This window comes from Mixophyes fleayi, chromosome 11, assembly GCF_038048845.1.
Source record: "Mixophyes fleayi isolate aMixFle1 chromosome 11, aMixFle1.hap1, whole genome shotgun sequence".
Lineage (NCBI taxonomy): Eukaryota > Metazoa > Chordata > Amphibia > Anura > Limnodynastidae > Mixophyes > Mixophyes fleayi.
This window is the reverse complement of record NC_134412.1, coordinates 87,278,564-87,299,095: the sequence shown is the minus strand read 5'-3', so window position 1 is coordinate 87,299,095 and position 20,532 is coordinate 87,278,564. Positions and strand designations below refer to the sequence as shown.

Sequence of the window (20,532 nt, the reverse complement as noted above, 5' to 3'; positions counted from 1 at the left end):
CTGGTCAGACTGAAGGAGTCGATTACCATGTGAGGAAGGAAAGCAGATTGCCGAGCACATTGATAAGTCCCTGAAATGACTAAAATATATTATAATGTTTATTACCCCAGTACACATACCTCCTAGCTGTCCCGATTGCAGTGGGACAGTCCACCTGAAATCAGGACTGTCCCTCTGGAATCGGGACCATTGGGAGGTATGTGGTATAGTTTTAAAATTGATTATATGTACTTTATAAGGCACATTTGCCAATTATAGTACATAAACCTCCCCTCAGAGTAATGTGGAACATCTTAGAGGAAGCCATACCAGGCGAAACGCGTAGTGTCAGAGACACATATTGCTACCACTAGGATACTGGTTATCAATACTCAGCCCCCTGTTGTATTGTGACCCTCATCACCTGTAGCAGCGGAAATCAGGATCTATAATTAGGAGCCGTAAATATGGAGTCTCGTATGGATACCATCCAGATAAGCTGTGTATCTATTTTTCAATGTATATGTTGTTTTCAGTAATTTTTTATTAAAGATGTTTCGTTGTAGTATACCACTATATTGTTTATTTTTATTCATACTTTTATATGATCACCTATATCCGACTCTACATTCTGCAGAGACCTTTAAGAAATTGGAGGACTTCTTAATTAAGAACCAAAGCCACATAAAAGTCATAGATAAGCTCAATTTCATTACTTGGTACCTGGGCAGTACTTACCTCTTAACATTATTGTACTCTACTTAAATTTATAAACTGTATGAGTGTTTTTTACTTTACTTTTTCATCTTTCGTGGGAAACACAGAGAGGATTTTCCCCAGAAAATTGATATATTTTTGACACTTATGGGTATATTTACTAAGCTTCGGGTTTGAAAAAGTGGGGATGTTGCCTATAGCAACCAATCAGATTCCAGCTTTCATTTCTTTAGTACCTTCCACAAAATGACAGCTAGAATCTGATAGGTTGCTATAGGCAACATCCCCACTTTTTCAAACCCGCAGTTTAGTAAATATACCCCTTATTGTCTTCTATTGTGCGGTCAAGAAAAAAATAGAAAGAACAAAAGAGAGAAAATAGACACGTAATATGGGGAAATTTAATTTGTTTTTAATTTACAGCAGAAAGAATAGAAAGCATTCAGAAAACATTTTCCATAGTTTTTTTTTTTTTTTAGGGCAATTCAAAACATTTTGCATGGTTCCAGCAGCTGATTTCTTCAACAGATCCATTGATTTCAGTGATGTTTTTCTTACATGCACAATTACAAAAATAAAACTTACAAAAAAAGACATCTATATTAGCTTTACATGCAAGCCTTGGGGACCCCCCCCGTTGGCACCAACTACTGTGTGGAACTGCCGTAAGCGTGCAACCATGTAGGGATTTCACGTTATATTTTCTATTTCTCTCACACAGTACAGATGGTTTTTTTTGTTGTTTTAATGTTCACACTAGAAGCTTAAAAGAAAAGACTGAGAGACAGCAGAAGTTGAACAGTTACAAATTATGACAGACTCCTGGCACTTGGGAAATGTCATGTGTCCCGTACAAGTTAACTGTTTGTATGCATCTTACATTCAAGATCCAACATTTTCACAGCCAAGGAAAGGTCTATTGCAAAACGTTTGCTTTACCAGACACCCCATTTTTAAATCTGAAAAGCTCAATGCATCTGATGCGCTAGAACAGGCCCTCGCGACTGCATTCGTCTTGGTACAGTAACTTGGAAAGGTCCTGCATGTTACTGAATCTGATAACGTTATCGACACACTGAACACCACTGACCTTTTTTGTTTTTTGTTTTAGTACAAATATACAGAGAATACAACATTGCGACTGAGACCAGTACTCTTGCCAAGGGTGAGAAAAAAGTTACATTCTTCATGAAAAGTGGAAATATTAATATACAATTCCAGATAACAAAATTCTAAAAGTTCCGCTAATGCTAATACTAATACATAAGAGCAGTGTTGTTATTCCAAAAAGGCGTTTTTGATATGTTTTTAATTCCCGTTCCTCATGAATACATAATAAAATACATTCTTCTTGGAACACTCAATGTCCCGTCAAAAAAGAGCAGTATATAACTATTTTTTTATTTTTATTTTTTAATGTACAGACTATTCATAATGGTGAATTGTGCGTGATCTCAGGAGAAGTATGTAACATATACATCAGTGTTAGCTTGTTCCTATCTGTACATCTCGCGTGAAAGGAAATGGACGGTTTTTTAAAAAAACGCAACAAGAGTACTGACCTCATCAATTTTTTGAGCTTCATCTTCAAACCTTCATTTCGTACAACCTGGTTAAAAGTTTCTTACATATGCACATTGTGTAATCTTTACATTTTAATTCTCAGTATAAAAAAAAATTATACAGTAGAAACTGTTTTAGTAGGGGAAAAAAGGCTAGTACACTCTGTACTGTCTCCCCTTACAATCAAATATGTATCAGATTGCATTCTAAAAGTTTAGACAAGTATTGGCAATGAATGCCGAAAGTTTAATACCGAAGCACACTTATATTGTATTTTGTTCTGTCTTTCAAATACCTCACAATCTGATCACTTTGGCTTGTTTCTGTGTGGAAATAATTATATATACCATGAGTCCCCTACAAGACCAGTTTGCATCATTTTTTTATTTTTTTATTTATTTTTATACACTTCTGTTTGTGTGCAATTATTTATTTTCTGACTTCCAGCAGGGAGATATGAAAATGTGAAACATATTTCCTACTTTCTTACTATTTTATTTTATTTTTTTAAACATTTTTTTTATTTATTATTATTTTTTTTTAATCCTTTTTATTGAATTTAAGTCTACATATTTTTAATTGGCGTGAGTGTATGGTGTTAAGCGTATATACTTTTTGTTTTAATGAGCATCTGCTTTGCAAATGTAACTTAATTTTTCTTAAGCGATATAGCATTCACATTACTTGGCACCATTGGCAAAATAAAAAAATAAAATAAAATAAATAAAAACATTTAAAAATAAATAAATTAATAAGATGAAATAATGTTTTGGTAGACAAAAATTAGATGTAAACATATCCGTTTAGTAATGTTACTTTGCTTTTTTTTTTCTAAGTCTAAATACAGTAGCTCTTTTTTTGCAATTTAGTCATGCTTTAGCAAAATGTTCTTGTAAAGAACATTTAAAATAAAGTACTCTTATAGTGAAATAAAATGTTTGATTCATTTTATAGACCATAGCCACTAATGCTTTGCTTTTCTTTTGTTTCATGCACATATCTTATTTTTTTTTTTAATATTTACAATATATACAGATAACACATCCACACTTTTTCTAATTCATCCCAGCAAACTATACAAATATTAGTGATCTCCAGCCAAGTTATTGACCCATATCCATATAAGTCATTTAATTCAACTCAAGCAATAATCTCTTTCAAATATTATTTCTCATTTCCTATCCCGCCGTCTATATACAGATCTTTCTCAAGTTTTATATGACTAGACCAAATACACTAACTGGCCAGCACGCAGCACCACATTGATTCTTAGGTGGCAAAATGTTCAGGCAATGGAAATGCAACCCTTTTGGGCAGTATATGTTTAAAAGCGATCGATAGACGCAAGGTTTGTTTGCTTTTTTTAATCCCTTTTTTGTATATTTTTCAGCTACGGTTATAGACTCTATAGCTAAAAACCTTTACGTATATGAATATTTAAATTCGTGAAAAAAAATACATTATTTTTTTAGAACATACAATAGTCATCCTGCCTACTAACTTGTATATCTTATAATTATAATTATTTGTGCATAACATACTGGTAATGTCATAGTGAGGAAACAGTTCCAGCATTCTATGGCGTCTTCACCTTCTAAAAATGAAGATTACAAAACACTGTTAGAAATGAGGGCGTACGTTGTCCACTACGGACTGTCCTGTTCTCCAGATAAATCTACAGGATAATCTGTTCACCCAGCGGAGCAGGCAGTGGACACAGAGGTTGGTTCTGCCTGTGTTATGTGAATATTTAATATATATATATATATATATATATATATATATATATATATATATATATGGGATAGTAGGAAAGTATACAGTGCACAATCATTTTTGTGAGATGGATATAGAATAATAGAATATAGAATTTTAAACCAAATCCTACTTCGCAACAACCTCAAAATGTTGGCGTCAACATTTTTTTTTTGAACCTCTGTGCAAGCCGCGAATACACCACGGATTAAATCCCTCTCACGGAAAATATAATGTGCACAATGCATAGATATGTCTATATACATATATATGGGTGAAAGAGCTTTTCTTAAACAAGAAAGCATTTTGGAAAATAAAAAAAGAAGAATGACGAGTAGAACGTTTGATATGTACGGTCAGACTAACTCCTAGACCACACAAAAAGGCAGATACACGTGGAGTCTGCATTCTTTGCCGACTTGTGTGTTCAGTAATGCTCTAAAGCTCTAATGCAACTATTCTTGTTTGTTTTTTTTGTATGGATATACATTGCATATGTTATATGGTGTAATGCAGGAGACATACTCCAGAGCTGGGGATCTGTACAAGAAGCAGCTCAGATAAGGACAATATAAGAACACAAGTCCGTCAAGCTAAAATATGGTCCAAACTCTTCATTCGTTCAAGGATTTCCATGGGCTTAGCCCCTTGTGAGTGATCGATGGCTCTGGGGTTTGCATTCAGACTTTGCTTGTACATTTCCACCTTTCCTCAATAATTTTTGGTATAATATTTGTACAGTTCCACACGTTGTTTGAAATTCAGCCCTATGTGAATCATGCTGCTCCCACCACAAAGATCGGAGCGGCTCTCAATCATCTCCTGGCGCCATTTTGTGTTTTGTTTGTTTTTTTTGTCTTGTTTTTTTTTTTTTTTTTGTTTCCCATGATTCAACAGAAGATTAAAATCCAAGATGTCTTGTTGAACAAAGCAAAATTTGTCCATGAAAGTGCAAATGCAATGACCAAAAAGATTACTGTTAAAATCCTGCAGGTGTTCTCTTGAAAACTGCAGTGTTATTTTATTATTTTATATATTTTTTTGTTGTTGTTGTTGTTGTTGTTGCATGTCTCTGCTAAAAACAGAAAATGAAAACAGTCCGAAAAGCGCTGTCACATTGCTAAGGGATGCTGTTTTAATTTTTCAAGTTCCTTGGCCTTTTTCAATTCTTTCACTCTGAAAAATAAAAAGAACAAAATTCTATAGTGATACAGCTTTGGGAAAACACATATAGAAATATATATAAGTTACATGGATTTACTGCGGCAATAAAATAAAGTCATTCTCATGCATAAGTGCCTGCCTAGCGGAATAGCAAATCGTGGATCAAAGTAGAGCATGTCACCATATCTTCAATGGCGGATGTTACCAGTGTATCGTACAAAATATAAAAACTTTGGGTAGAGCTAATATAAAAGGCGGAATTCAGACATTAGGTAATATTTATCCCTTAACTCCCTTCCCCCCAAATCATAGAAACATGGGGGTCCAATGTGCAGGAGATCATCCTTTCTCTAGACCCCTGTAATGTATAATTCTTCAGCTGTGTCTGCCTGGACAATTTTTAACTACTAACTACATACTGATGGGTTGTCAGAAGCTGACGCTTTGTCCGATCGGATTCTCTCCGTCAATCAAGTAAGGTGCAATTTCTATTCAGAATCTCTCAGCTTGTCATACCAGAAAAATCCCCGAATGTTGACAGTCTGCGTCACCAGCTCTGTCCCCCACGATATAGGTTGATTGACAGGATCATGTTCAAATTAGATATTTATTTTTTTGCCTCATTGTCAGTGGAAAATCATGACACTGCTGCTAATGATATTGAGAGATGTAACTGGGGAAGATTCAGGCACTTGTCAGAATTTAACATGTCTTGTTTCATAGCTAAGCAATATTTCCTGCGCACACCGGACTGCATATAAGACTAATGGAAAAATAAATCACATGGAATTATTCAGAATAAATATCATGTGCTCTTTGTATTTAGCAACTACAGCTAATTATATAAAATGTTAAAATATCTTAAGTTCTGTCATGGTTTGAAAACTACTACAGCTGTATTTGCAAATGTTCCAGATAAATTTTCTGTTCATGGTTGACAATCATTGATTAAATGCTTTAATGGCAATAAGGTTAATTTAATTAACATTGTGTTTAGATACAAAATGTGTACTGGACCATAGCGACCAATCAGCTAACAGCTTTCATCGGTCTAGTGCAAGTTAAACAATGAAAGAAAGTTTTTGGTTGGTTGCTATGGTTTGGTGCAAATTCTGCATGTGCACTTTTGGCAAATGAGCCCTAAATAATGTACGGTCTACAGAGAGCATAGACCATTCAGACTAAAAAAACATTGTTTGTGTTCATGCCATGTGTAATTTGAGAGTAATTTTGTAAAGTCTGTACATGATTCAGGTGTGCTCTCAGTTCCCCGAAGCGCACAATATTTTTGTCAATTTTTCTTTGATAACCATACTGCTAGAACTACTGTATTATTATTATTATTATTATCCTTTATTTGTTAGGCGCCACAAGAGTTCCGCAGCGCCGTACAATGCACAAACAATAGACAGTACAGGGTAAAATATTACTGAGCAGTAAACAAAAATACCAAAACTTCGGAAGCTCCAAGCAGGCTGATGCAGAAAAGACGGAGCAGAAGAGTAGGTAAGGACACAAGAGGGAAGAGGGCCCTGCTCAAATGAGCTTACATCCTAAGGGAGGGTGAACAAGACTCAGGTACAAAGGGGGCCAGATGATGTAAAGGAGAGGAGAGGGGACGGGAGGAGGGAGGGGAGAGCGGGTTAGGAGGAAGGATGGTAGGCTTTGAGGAACAGGTGGGTTTTTAGTACCCGTTTGAAGGAGCTTAGAGTGGGAGAGAGACGGACGGAGCGAGGGAGGTCATTCCAGTGAAGGGGGGCTGCTCGGGAGAAGTCTTGGATTCTGGAATGGGAAGAGGTGATTAGAGTGGAGGAGAGACGACGGTCATTGGCCGAGCGCAGGGAGCGGGCAGGAGTGTGAATGGAGAGGAGGTTGGAGATGTAGGTGGCAGTAGACTGGGAGACTGCCTTGTATGTGGTGGTCAGGAGTTTGAAGATGATTCTATAGGGGATGGGGAGCCAGTGTACTGTAATTATATTTCCTTTATTTTTACTACTGCTGCAATTGTAAACAATTGCGATGACCAGAAATTAATAAAGTATATTAACATCATAAAGCTTTAAGCGCAGAAATACCGCGTCCCACTCAGATAGCGAATATCATTCGCAGATCTGCCAACAGTCCAGATTCCCGGAATTCAAAGGGGGAGAAAAGGTGTTGGTTCGCCCTCAATATGCACAGTTGTGGTAGAGAGGAGGGTGTGGTCTATTTTGTCCAGAATTTCTATTTGGGAATGTTGGCAGCTATGGATCAGGTAGAATTATCCAAAGCAAATGTATCACATATTCATGGACAGAAATTGATAATGTAAATGGCAGGTTTTAGGCAACTTTTTTGCTGTATTCCCGGATATATGTAAATGTACTATCTATATATACACTTGTGCTTGTGGAGGTATGGGGAGATGGGTAGAAGGTGAAATACAGGGGGGGGGGGGTAAAAGGAAGAGCCTTGGGGCCTGTTTGCATAGTGTTGCACCCGCTTGCCACTAAAGAGTTTGGACCAGCCAAGCCAGCCGTTTCTAATTGGCCGATTGTGAATTTTGAAGCTGATAGGTGCTTTCTGCATCAATTGTGCCTATATTTTAGGATTTTGTGGGTGTTTTGTTTTATTTTAAATATATTTTTTGTTACTTTCATTTGACAGAAGGATTATTTTATTGGCTGTATTATAACAAGGTTAATAGCAAATGTGTTTTTCCACTATCAAAACAAATGTTGTCATTGTACAATTACAGTACAGGCACTGATATTGTAACTTACACTCAATGTCCCCAACTAAAGAATGGCAACAAATTAGGCAATGCATTGATCTAACCAAATCGTATCTCAATCTGGGCACACCATGCCGGTTTCGTAAAGGCACCATCTATTCAAGAGGTGTTGAAAATAAAGTTTTTTAATTTCCTGATGGTGGTTTGTAATTCAATATTTTAATGCAAAAAAAATAAAAAATGTTTCCAGTGAATGCGTCTAGATTCTCGATGGACGCAACTGGCTCACTCCACATGGCTCTCCCTACTTACTGCTCCATTGGTTAGAAACAGTCCAAGTGGATATTGATTGACAACACTGGACTGTACGCAGACAGAGGAGAGCGGTGTTGGACCCTTAAAGCCATGATTGGACCCAGGCAGATTCAAAGAACAGTACATTTTTTTATATATATATTAAGTCACTCGTTAAACTCCAACCAAAACCTAAATTACTAGCTTTGGGCGGAGTTGACTTTTAAATTAAGTTTTCACCTCCAGATTATTTTATTGGCTCCTACATATCAGCCTGCAACTTAATACAACTACGACACACAGCCTTTCTTTTCTCCCCTTCACTTTCTCAAGTTGTTTAATTAAAATATGAGAGTGAAACAAGCAGGTAAATGGGTTCTTTACCTTGAAATGATTTAAATATATTGCTGCGTCTTTGTTTTAACTTTTACTAAATACTGTGGGGTACATTTCTACAAATATGCGCACACAAGCTGTACCCTAATGTGTCCCGCTCTACACTCTATGGAGCACCAAAAGTAGTTTGTAAAAACTTTTATAAATGCCTATTGCTGCTTCTTTTTTTTTCTGGTTTCCTTCTGTGATTTTCAGCCACGTATGTACATCATCAGGCAGAGTTGTTTATTGGCCCTGGGACACGACACAAATCTGCTCTGCAGATACACTGAGTGCCCAGCTGAAAACCTTTAATTGCTTGTTCCATCCCCCTATTGAATAATTTGGGGGAATAAGGGGAGAGCGGGGCTGTGTATCATTTATGTGCTTGTCAGGTTTATATATTTTATATATGTTATTTTCTAGTGTTTACAACTACATGTCAAACATATGTCTTTATTCTGAGAATTGAAGTTTATACCAGTCTCCAAACCCACAAAAATCCCAACTTGTTTGTGCGCAGATTAATCTCTGCAGCCTCTCACAAAACACGGGCACATACATATGATGCTAGTACATGCACATGGACAAGATGTACAATCAGTTGTCAATTACTGGTTAATCGAGTTACAGAGATTGATTTAGTAGCTGCATGTAACCTGCAAATACAATGCCAAGATAACTACATGATGTGGACCTCAAACTGAAACTTTTTTTTCTCTGAACTGATTCTGTTACTCATTCTGGATAGAACCTGTCTATAATCGGTAATATCACAGGGGTGAGTGTGGCTTGTTTCTTGAGTACATAGCAGCAGACAGACAGGTCAGGTAAACATAATAGATGGCAATTGTGTGTAAAGCCACAGATATCAAACCGTTGTCCAGATATTGCATTGATAACAAGCCTGACAATAGTCCAATTGAAATGAATCGGATTATTTTTGAGTTTGTTGCAGTCGAAAGACGACCTCTGTTGGCCTCATATTCCGACATCGTTACTAGACCCCAGTGGTGCTGAAAGTGATCCGGCTGCGTGGCCCGAGGCTCCGGATATTACCATAGACAGATGGCACAGCTACTCTTGTCTGGCAAACATTAGGCAAACGCGCACCCGTCAGTTCCGTGCAGATTCATCAGTGTACACCGGGGTTTCTCCAGCTTTTGTATCTCGCACCTCATGATCGTCAGGTTCCCCCTAACATATCCCTATTACTTCCTTATGTGCATAAATGTTTCAAGCAAGAAATCCCTTATAGCTTTAACTTTAACGTTATTATATAGTTAATATATCCATACCTTCCAACACTGGAGAACTTCAAAGCGGGACAGTCAATGAAATCGGACGTGGCTACACCGCCCATGGCATTGTCTAGCACTCTGATGGCGCTAGGCCGCCCCTTATTCTCTTCCCCTACCCACAAAATACCCTTTAATTGCTGCGTGCACCAGTGCCCGGGGCCTCCGGCACGCATTCACCGCTGCTCTGATATACAGTGAGTGGATTTAACATCCGACATTCGGCCCAAGCGGGACAAAACTGTCCCAATTGGGACAACGGAAGGACCCCAAAAATAGGCACTGTCCAACCTAAATCGGGACAGTTGGGAGGTTATGTATCCTAATGGATGAAACTGAGAATGACAGCATAATAGAACTGGTGGAAAGTGTCGGCGTATCCCTATACCACAGGCTAAGAAACCCCGCAATGCACAATACACAAACATCCTCCATACTTAAATAAAACAAAGATGAACCGCATATTGCTGCCTCTATCACATCACGGTAACCCCTTCAGTGGACATCTCTTCTGTAATTCATAGGACAAGATGGTTTTGGGCAACAATTGATGCTTTACCACTTCCATTCAAATCAGTTTTCTATTAAAATAAATAAATAAATAAATGGTGTCTGTCTTTCTCCAGCACCTTATTGTACCACTGGGATTGCCATTGAGGTCCCCCGTTCATACACTATGGTCTTAGCAGCTTTCATAAGACAGTTTTGGCATTCATTTATATACAGTATTGTAAATAATTGTTTTAAGAGCAATAATCATCGCCAAGCAGCTCTTCTGTGGAATAAAACCTTCATCTCATATAGAGATGCGTCTGACTCCCACATTCTCCCTGTATCAGCTGGAGAGGACCTCATATCCTATACTGTGCTATTCAGATGATCTGATTGGCTACATGTTCACTTAGCCCCTCCCACTTCAAACTTGCTTATAAATGGGCAAGCAGGGATTGGTGGGGCTGAAACACTCTGTGCTGATGTTGCAGGGGAACTACCATGGAAAGTTAATTTTCTGCCTCTTCCATACAATTTGCTGTTTATTATTATAATATTAACCCTCAAACGTACCCATCTACCCTTTCAGCTCTGGCTTCTATGTGAAAAAGGAGTGGGCGGGATTTCTGGTTACTGCTTAACAATCATTGGACGGCTCTGGCCAAACGGTGCTACCCAGCTGCCTGTGCTTCATGTGGTAGCATGCTGCTGTATAGTGCAGAATTATGGTGTGCATTACCAAAGCCCACAGTACAGCACCTTGGAGACGTCTGTGTCCAGATCTGTCCAATGGTTGTGAGGCAGAGGGCCAGAAATCCTGCTTCCTGTTTCCCATGCTACACAGCAGCCAGCCCTGAATAGGGCAGATGATTCAATTTGGAGACACAGTTAATTCTATAATAAAGATTATAGGGGGGAGAACATAAGTTTTTAAATGGGAGTTCCGCTTTAACATTGTACAGCTGTGATTGGCTGCAGTATGTTCTGGCCACACCCACTTCATATCTCGCATGTCCATTTGCAACCAGTTTTAAAGAATGAATACAATATGTATTCTGACCCTAGTCACAATACATAAGTGGACATAGCATGTTTGCATCATAACTGTTCAACATTGAAAAACATTCATGCTTTTTATAACATTCATTCTATTTCCAGTAAAACAACACGTGCAGTGATGACGCTAGCATAGGAAATCAGCATTAAACATCTACATAAATGCTGTCAGAGGGACTGAGTTACTAAAATTGCATTTAGGTGCAACATGTACAGCGACCAATCAGCAATGAACTTTTATCTGTCTAGTGCAAGTTACACAATGACAGCAAGTGTCTGATTGGTTTACTGCAAAATTTGCACCTAAAGGCAATGTTAGTAAATGCACAGTAGGGTGTGATTTAAATTCCAGGATTGGGACCTATCACCAGGAGCAGATGTAGTAATCCGTGGGCCTGTGCCTGCGGCTGCCAGAGGCTGAAGTACATATGATAAAACATTTTATTAGAACGACAAAATGGAACAACCTGCTTTTATATGAAGAACATAAATGTGTCTGATTGGGGAGAGGTCACTACAATCTGCTCCGTGACAGAACCAACAGAAGAGGGTGTGGCTTATGGTGCCAACGTCGGTGTGCCTACACTACAGGCTTAGGTTAAGTAACTCAACCCAGCCTATTAATTCTCCAGAACACATGACTGGAACAAGGTAGACTGCTTATATTTTCACTGGAAATGTCACCCGCTGACGAGGACGTCCATCTTCTTATTTATGTTTAATTAGAATAAAAATATTACACAAGCGGCCTTTTGTGGCAACTTTCCTGTGACTGTAGCTTAAGGGAAAAGGGGTTCTGCAGGCCCAGCTGAGGGTGTGTGATGGGGCTTATTGGGCTGCTGGGTTACACCGCCCAGTGTCAGACATATAAACTGATTAACACTATTAGGGGCAGATTTATCAAACATTTTAAAAAAACAAGGAAAAAGTGGAGATGTTGCCCATAGTAGCCAATCAGATTCTAGATATCACCTTATAGAATGTAGTAGATAAATGAAAGCTAGAATCTGATTGGTTGCTATGGGCAACACCTCCACTCTTCCTTTTCAGAAGGTCGCAACGAGTGGGAAAGCCATGTTCAGTAAGGGCGTGCCAACATAGATTCAGCCGATTCAAGTCCTGGGTTTCTCTTCAGTATGTGATTTTTAGCCGTATCATTTGGCCCAGCTACAGGGCAGGTGTCAGTGCCGACTGATAGTGATTACTATAATGGCATAGCCTTTGATTTAAAAACTACACCTATATGTGCCACTAGATGGCACAGGACAACTGTATGCAAGAAAGACAGACTATACAATATATGTACAGTATGCATTAAGAACAATCTGATTTATGTATTTATTGTTAAAAAAAAGTATATATATTTTTTTTACAATTTTTTTAAAATAATGATAGTATTAAGAGCTGTTAATTTGTTTTAATAAATATTTTATAAAATATGTATTTTTTTCTGCGTTCTGATGTGACCTCATATTGCACATACGCAGAACTGAACACAGTATTCTAGACGAGGCCGTACCAATGACCTATACAGTGCTATAATTACTTTCTTTCTGCTACCGATTCCTCTCCCTATGCAACCAAGCCTCTGACTTGCCTTTCCATAAGGTAGGAGGAGAATCAAAAGAATTGCCCAAGAAATGTATCGCTGCAGCCTGTAGGTATAAAAGTTACCCAGAGATTTCTTGGCTTTGCCCGTTATCAACAATCCATTAAAAACGACTCTTCCACGATTCAGTGGTTGCTCACAATAATGCTCTTACTATAGAAAGAGCTCACCAGGGGCCTCCAGAACACAACTCTGTTTTCCTCTTATTAACAAGGACTTTTCTGCTGCTCTGGTGATAAAGAACCTGGATCCTTCTCAGACTAAATGCTTTCTCGTTTTTTATCTCAGCACAACAAAGCCAGAAAAACTCATCCCTGTTCATTCTTTTGTAAAATACTTTGTGCATACAAGAAAAAATGATGCCACTGGCAATTGTTTATATCATAAACAATCTTGTAAATGTTGGGTCCATGAGCCATTGACAGCTCTACTTCTCGTCAAAAGCAAGCAGCAGATAGACATCAGAGACCTGTCCCTCAACTAGGACCAGGAGCACTTTCTACTAGGATTGTTAATTTTGAAAGTACCTTCTATGAAATTTGTCTTTGAAGTCTCTGAACGAATCAATTTAATTTCAAATTACCTTCCTCATTACAAATGTCCAATGTCGTCTATATTTTCTTGTTAAAACCTCTTGTCGTCAATTGGTTTACCTTGTTTGCAACAAGGCTTCCAAGATCGTACCAGTAGACAATCAACAAGAATTTGAAATGTAATTGTGACAAATTACTTTAAGGTATTGAAAGGGTGGCCCCAAATGGGGTAATATAACAAAACTGGCCCTTGCATTCATGCTGCCTCAGGCACCGTGTCCATATTATTTCCTTTGTGACCATGCCCAGACAAAAGAACCTCATTTTAGCTGCTTGTTTCTTACTGTCATTAATTATATAGATGCTTCAGCTTATTACTCCCTGTGACAAGTGATCATGACCCATGCCTATGAGGCTGGGGCTGTCTAATGTAAACAGTTCTGACTATTCTCTGGTACCTGAACAGCAGGCTGTATTAGTGCTTAAGAATTATTCTTCTGACCTTCTGATACTGGCTTGGCCTGTTTCTGATTGCTAATTTTCTTATGACCTGACCCCGGCTTGTTATACGACTCTATAAATTTTGCCTTTCCAGAGCCTGCCCAGGATTTCGACTATGATTCCTGTCTTATCCTTCTCTAGAGATAGCTACTGCTTAGTGAAACTAGCTCTTGACCTGTACTTTCCTTCCTAGCTGAGGATATTCTATAATGCTTCACATGCTGACCAGGACACCCTGTCCTACAAAACAACCTGTCATACACTGGTGAGGCCAAACCTTTTACTCTCACTGTACATCCCAACTAAAGCGATTGAAAACCATGTAAACTCATAAAACTCAGTTCAATGGCAAATCTTATGGTATGCTAATTTATTTCTGCCAACCATCCATAAAAGTTCCTTTTATAAATAATAATTACTATTTAGTTGTTGTAATACACATACATGAATGCATAGATGTAGAGGTACAATATATATTTAATATTTTATTTTTGTTTTGTATTTTCAAGGTGCTTTTTTACCAGGAAGGAGCAAAAAAAACTAACCAAATTATTGTTTCTTTGTTTTTTTTAATTGTCGTTGATTGTTTCGTTCATGAACATTGCAGTCAGGTGCTACTTTGCAATGCCCCATTTCTAAATCTAAAATCCTGCAACATACATTTTGTCGACCTCTTATTCACTAAGCAGCAGATTGGAAATGAAAAAAACTCTGAGTGGTGGAACTCTTCCCCCAAGTTAGTTTCCATTGGGAAAAATCATCTTACGCAGTTTGAATTCACAGCGATGCTTCAAAGACCTATCTGCAGTTTCTCCCAAAAATAGTTTCCCAATTCAAAGAAATACATCAATAAGAAAGTCATATCTAAATGAGCAGGAAAAAAATAAAAAATATATATATACACATATACATATACACACATACATACACATACTGTATATTAGAGAATGCACTTTGCAGAAAACATTTTTTTCCATTCTCAAAGACTGTACGTAATAATATCAACCAATGGGACTGTATTTAGTTCACACTAAACATTATATCATCAAAAAAACATAATCAATTTAAGAATTTTGTCAACAGCGAAACCACTATTGACAAAAGGAAAATGGTAGGGACATGACATCACAAGGGCTAACTTTATATATATTAGTTAGCTACATTAGTGCAAATGACGGAATACTAAGTGTGCTGAAAGCCATCTCACAGGTAACTCACTGCTGAATTGTTTATATAGCTCTCCGTACACCAATGTTTGTCTCCTAAGAAGCAGCGATGATGAATACTGAAAGCCGTTATCAAGCAAATTCCCCAGGAATTTTTTTGTTTAAAATTAATTTTCTGAATGCATCAGGCACATTAATCATCTGTTTTTCAATTATTAAGTTATTAATATGTGTTGTTTCCTCCCCTTTAATCAGAAAATGTCTCTGCAGACGAGACACAGCGTTTTCCATTATCTAATAAGCTAAACAAATAAATTCCCTGGGGTGTTAGTGGGAACATGTTAGTCTATTGGATGATGTCTATGTATGACAAAGCCTTTGTAGAAAATAAAGTTGTAATGCCCAGCCAGGTTGGGGTTCACAATCCCTTTAGTGCCGACAACTGAGATTAGGGGGTATATTTATCAAACCTTGTAAAAAAAATTAAAAGTAGAGGTGTTTCCAATAGCAACCAATCAGATTCTAGCTCTCATTTGTCTAGTGCACTGTACAAAGTAATATATACTGTGATTGGTTGCTATGGGCAACACCTTCACTTTTTCTTTTTAAGTTTGATGAATCTACCCCCAGGAGCATAGACATAGGCAAGCTCTGTAGCACCAACTGTTGCTGAATAGAAAGATATTTGCATTTTGTAACGAAAGAAAATGATTAACAAGGTTGAAGATTTACTTTCATCAATGTATTATTTTGCTATAGTGATCTGAATAACAACATATATTAAAGATTTAATTATTATATGTCGTGTAGCATTACATGTAACGTAAAACCAATCAATTTAATTAAAAATATATATTTTTAAATAGCCAGCACCTTAATATTTTTTTATTTTTGTCATGAACAAATATATGAACTAAGTGAAGCATCTTGTTCTGGCAATTATTTTGCAGCAGTTTGGTTTATTTCATTGGTTAATGCTAAAACACAAACAGACCTGAGGGTACACAAGCCTAAAAGCAAATATAAAAAACGATCTTACTTTGGGGCGGGACTGACCTTTAACCTATGCAGGATTACTGCAAGTAATGCAGAGGAAAGAAATATATAAAGTCAGAAAAATAATACATAATACAAGGGGTAGATTGACTAAGGCTTCTAAGAATGAAAAGTGTAGGTGTTGCCCATAGCAACCAATCAGATTCTAGCTATCATGTTCTAGAATGTACTAGATAAATGACAGCTAGAATCTGATTGGTTGCTATGGGTAACAAGTCCTCTTCTCCCTTTTAAAAGCCTTAATAAATCTGTCCCGTAGGCTTTGCGATTTAAAATAAAGGACTTTGTGCAAAAACCACCCCACATAACCTGTAGCATCTGTGTGTTAGAAGATAACACTACTATAAAAAGAAGACATTGAACAGGATAAAATATGACACAAATATTTATATTTGTGTTACTAAAACAAATGTAAAAGTTCTGCTATTATTTTTGTTTTACACAACACAACAACATTGTTTGCTCGTAACTTTCTTTTAAGCAACAGTCAGAATACCAAAGACATCTTACCCAGTTTGCTCTAGATTATTTTCAGCAGAGAAGGGGTTAAAAAGGTGAATGTATGTCACAGAGGGGGGTTGCATTGCTAGGGGTAATTTATAGATATAGATATAAAAAAAAAGAAAAAGAATAAGATCCCAGACAAGCCGGGACGTCTCGTTAAGTTACCTGTTGCTCTTAGAGCTGAAAGTGCCTATGGGGTATTTGGGGAATGTGATATCTCGCCATTTTCCAGAAATCTCATTAGGAATGGAAAGTAAAAAAGAAACAGCAGCCCAAAAAGACTGACACCTCTGAGCATTCTTTCTGCAATTTAATATACACATGTTTGCTCCAAAAACATTCAGACCCTGCAAAAAGTAAACGAAAGACAAATTATTTATTTTTTTTTAAAAAAAAATAATAAACTTCATTGCGGCAACAGAAATCCATACACAGTTATACAACAGGATGACCCAAACAGGCAATATTGGTAAACTAATCACTTTTATTTTCCAGAAAACAAATTGGATAGAACATGGTTCAACCGCTCCGTAGGTTCCCGCTGGACAATTCAACGCTTAAGAGAAACGTCCACTCCTTTCTATATCATCTGCTATTTATTACAATGATGTTTAGAGTCCTTGAGGTGATCAACAAACTTTTTTTTTCATATCCCATCAAATGATAAAGTAAAATAGTTTTAGAATAGCGTTTATATTTATTGATAGGTACAATAGATTGGTTGTGATCGATTTTGCATCTGTCTTTGGGAAATTTTATAGCCACAATACGGCTGCAGAACATTTCATGGAAATTATCTGCAGTAAATTAAGCATTAATAATTGGACATTAAATTGAAAAGAAGAAATGCGCTACAATGATATTTTACTCCAAAATATGCCACTAAACTTATAAAAACGCTCTATATGAAAAGGCCACTGGTAACGTTCACAAATATAAATTCATTTAAATAAATTGTAATATCTTTTTCTCGTGGAACGAAGATATTTTAGGCAATTCTGTGATTTGGGAGAGATGTTTGTTTTGTGCACACTGGAGTTGTTGATAAAGTTTGTTGTAGAAGAAAGTATGGCGCAGATTGCTTTTTTGGGGTACGTATATCGTGCTCCACTAGATAACAAAGGAATCTATCACTGCAAACGTTATGAATGTCACAAAATACCATTATGGGTTTTTAGCAGATAAATATATATATACTAGGACTAATGAAACTGCACTAAACAGATGTAGACACAGTTATCCCAAAGTGATCTTTCAGTCTAACTTAGATAATTAACCTTTAAGTTATTTGCTAATCTGCAAAATTGCCATGAAGTCATTAAGTGACTATGAGGACTCGAGATAAATAAATATCTTGGCTTCATCTGTAAGTTATGTGTAATAAAAAATAATTACCTTTTGGGATAACGTTGACTCTATCAGTAGTCCAAAGTTTATTTATTGTTTTGCCGCTACTAGTCTCTCACAACATCGCCAGTAGGAGCACTTAGTAATACAATCACAGCTACTATTAAAAAGAAATTCATTTGCCTAAGGAGTATTAACGCTCTCCTATAAAAATGTTTGCTTGGTAACCAAGGTCTTAGATTCATTGCAATTGGTTAAACTGGTCCAGAAAATAAGACTTTAAAATGAAAGTATCGTCATAAAGGTTAAGGAATAACATAAGTTATCGTGATAAAGGGATATTTCAATGTTCAGTTAGTGACACATATTTCACATTCAAGAGACTATTAAAGAAGAAATGCAAATATAGTTTATGTAACAGCAATACCTGCAACCCAGGACAATCTTACAGATTCATTTTATAACTCTTCCCTGTGGTTCTGTTACATGGGGGCTAAAAAACTCCCACCCACAATGATGCACAATTACATTTCAATTATTTCAAAGCAAGAAAAGAAAAAAACATTTACAGAATGTCCCATTTACTACGGTCACTTTCCATGAAGAGATGCAGACTTGTGTGGACTACTCCAATAAAACACCATTAATGTTTCCAATGAGCACACCCTATTGAGTTGTATCTGTGACACACTGCGATTTGGACGACCAATTAGACCAAAGTGGCTGCAGGTTACCAAGTGTACGGGCGATAAAAGGATCTTATAAATCTGTTATAAACCTGTCTGCCCCTAGGTCGGGCCGTGCAGCCGGATCAGTCAGCGAATGGATAGTTTTACCGTTAGAATAAATAAATTTCTGCAAACACTAACTAAACTGCTTGCATACCTCAGAATGGGACGCTAATATAAGAAAGATGGCTTCGAACTGTACTCCATCTTTACTGTAGAAAATTCTACCTACTATATATACATATTATACATATTATATATAAATACTCTTAGGGCTTGTGCAGAAAAGAGCTTTGGTTAATTGCTTTGTAAGCGAAATGCATGGGGTCAAGGGAGTAATGCAACAGGATATTGAAGATTTGTTATCTATGCAGCGTTGGGTATACCAGCCATGGAGAGCAATGATCTATACACCATTGTTTTGTCACAGTCCCCTCATGCCACTTAGATCATTGTTGTCAGATCAGTAGATTTTTACCCCCTATCACCCTACAGTTTTCTCGTTTGAAGTTCCATTTGGAATGCAAAGAGAGGAAACTCATGTCTGGACAATCTCTTACAGTGCTCACAGCACAACGCCATGATCCCCAAAGTGCTTACTTAAAGGGGAACTCTACCTTCAGAGAATTATATTGTCTATAATTACATGTGTTGCCCTTTGATACGACAACAGATTAGGTCAGCTTTGTCCGCTGGAAACAGTTGTGTCTACATAGCAGATACATTGTCGTATTTAAGGGCAACAAAAACAAATCTGCAATACAATTCAGCTTTACATAGCAGATACAATACAATAAATGACATTTGACCTTCTGGTTACACAGAACTATTGACTTTTTCATTAAAGGCTACTTGTATTCAGACGTTGCCTCACTGGATGAAATTTAAGGCCAATGGAGCAGTGCCAATCTACACATCTTATCCGCGCACTTGATGTATAAAGGCTGTGCCTGTTTTATGTGATCTGTTTTTTTCATTAATGCCCCATTTGCCTGTGTTTAAATGTTTGTAGGCAGCACGGTGGCTCAGTGGTTAGCACTTCTGCCTTACATCCATGACTGGGGTCATGAGTTCAATTCCCAACCATGGTCTTATCTGTGTGGAGTTTGTACGTTCTTCCCGTGTTTGCGTGGGTTTCCTCCAGGTGCACCGGTTTCCTCCCACACTCCAAATACATACTGGTAGGTTAATTGGCTGCTATCAAAATTGACCCTAGTCTCTCTCTGTCTGTGTGTGTGTGTTAGTGAAATTAGACTGTAAGCTCCAATGGGGCAGGGACTGATGTGAATGAGTTCTCTGTACAGCGCTGTGGAATTAGTGGTGCTATATAAATAAATGGTGATGATGATGAATGTGCAATGGCTGCATAGAGTTAAACAGGAGTAAAGGACTAGTTATAGCATTCCCTACAGCTCATTTTGGAGGACCCTCTGATAACCTTTGGGAAAGGTTATCAAACAGATAACCTTTGGGGACTAGGTTTCAGGAATATTCCACCCAAAACTGGAGATTCCTATATTATCCTCCTGATTTTAACTTGTCCTGGTTCCCCCCCCAATGTACCCGATTGCATGATCCTCACGTAGCAAACATCTAACCTTGAATGTTAGGGGACATCAAGGCTTTTGTGTAATGTTTATTGATTTTCGGATTTCAAATATCTTGGTTTACGTGTGTGAACT

General features: G+C 37.3%; 1 protein-coding gene across 5 annotated transcripts in view; it reads right to left on the bottom strand.

Annotated features, from left to right (window-relative positions):
• Window positions 1-1,086: 1,086 nt before the first annotated feature.
• CAMTA1 (calmodulin binding transcription activator 1) overlaps window positions 1,087-20,532 on the bottom strand; it is a 1,141,371-nt gene continuing 1,121,925 nt past the window's right edge. For all 5 annotated transcript variants that reach the window (XM_075190128.1, XM_075190126.1, XM_075190127.1 and 2 more), the window contains one exon: window positions 1,087-5,190. In XM_075190128.1, the coding sequence (XP_075046229.1) occupies window positions 5,158-5,190 (33 nt within the window). In that variant the 3' untranslated portion in view covers window positions 1,087-5,157. The remainder of the gene's footprint in view (window positions 5,191-20,532) is intronic.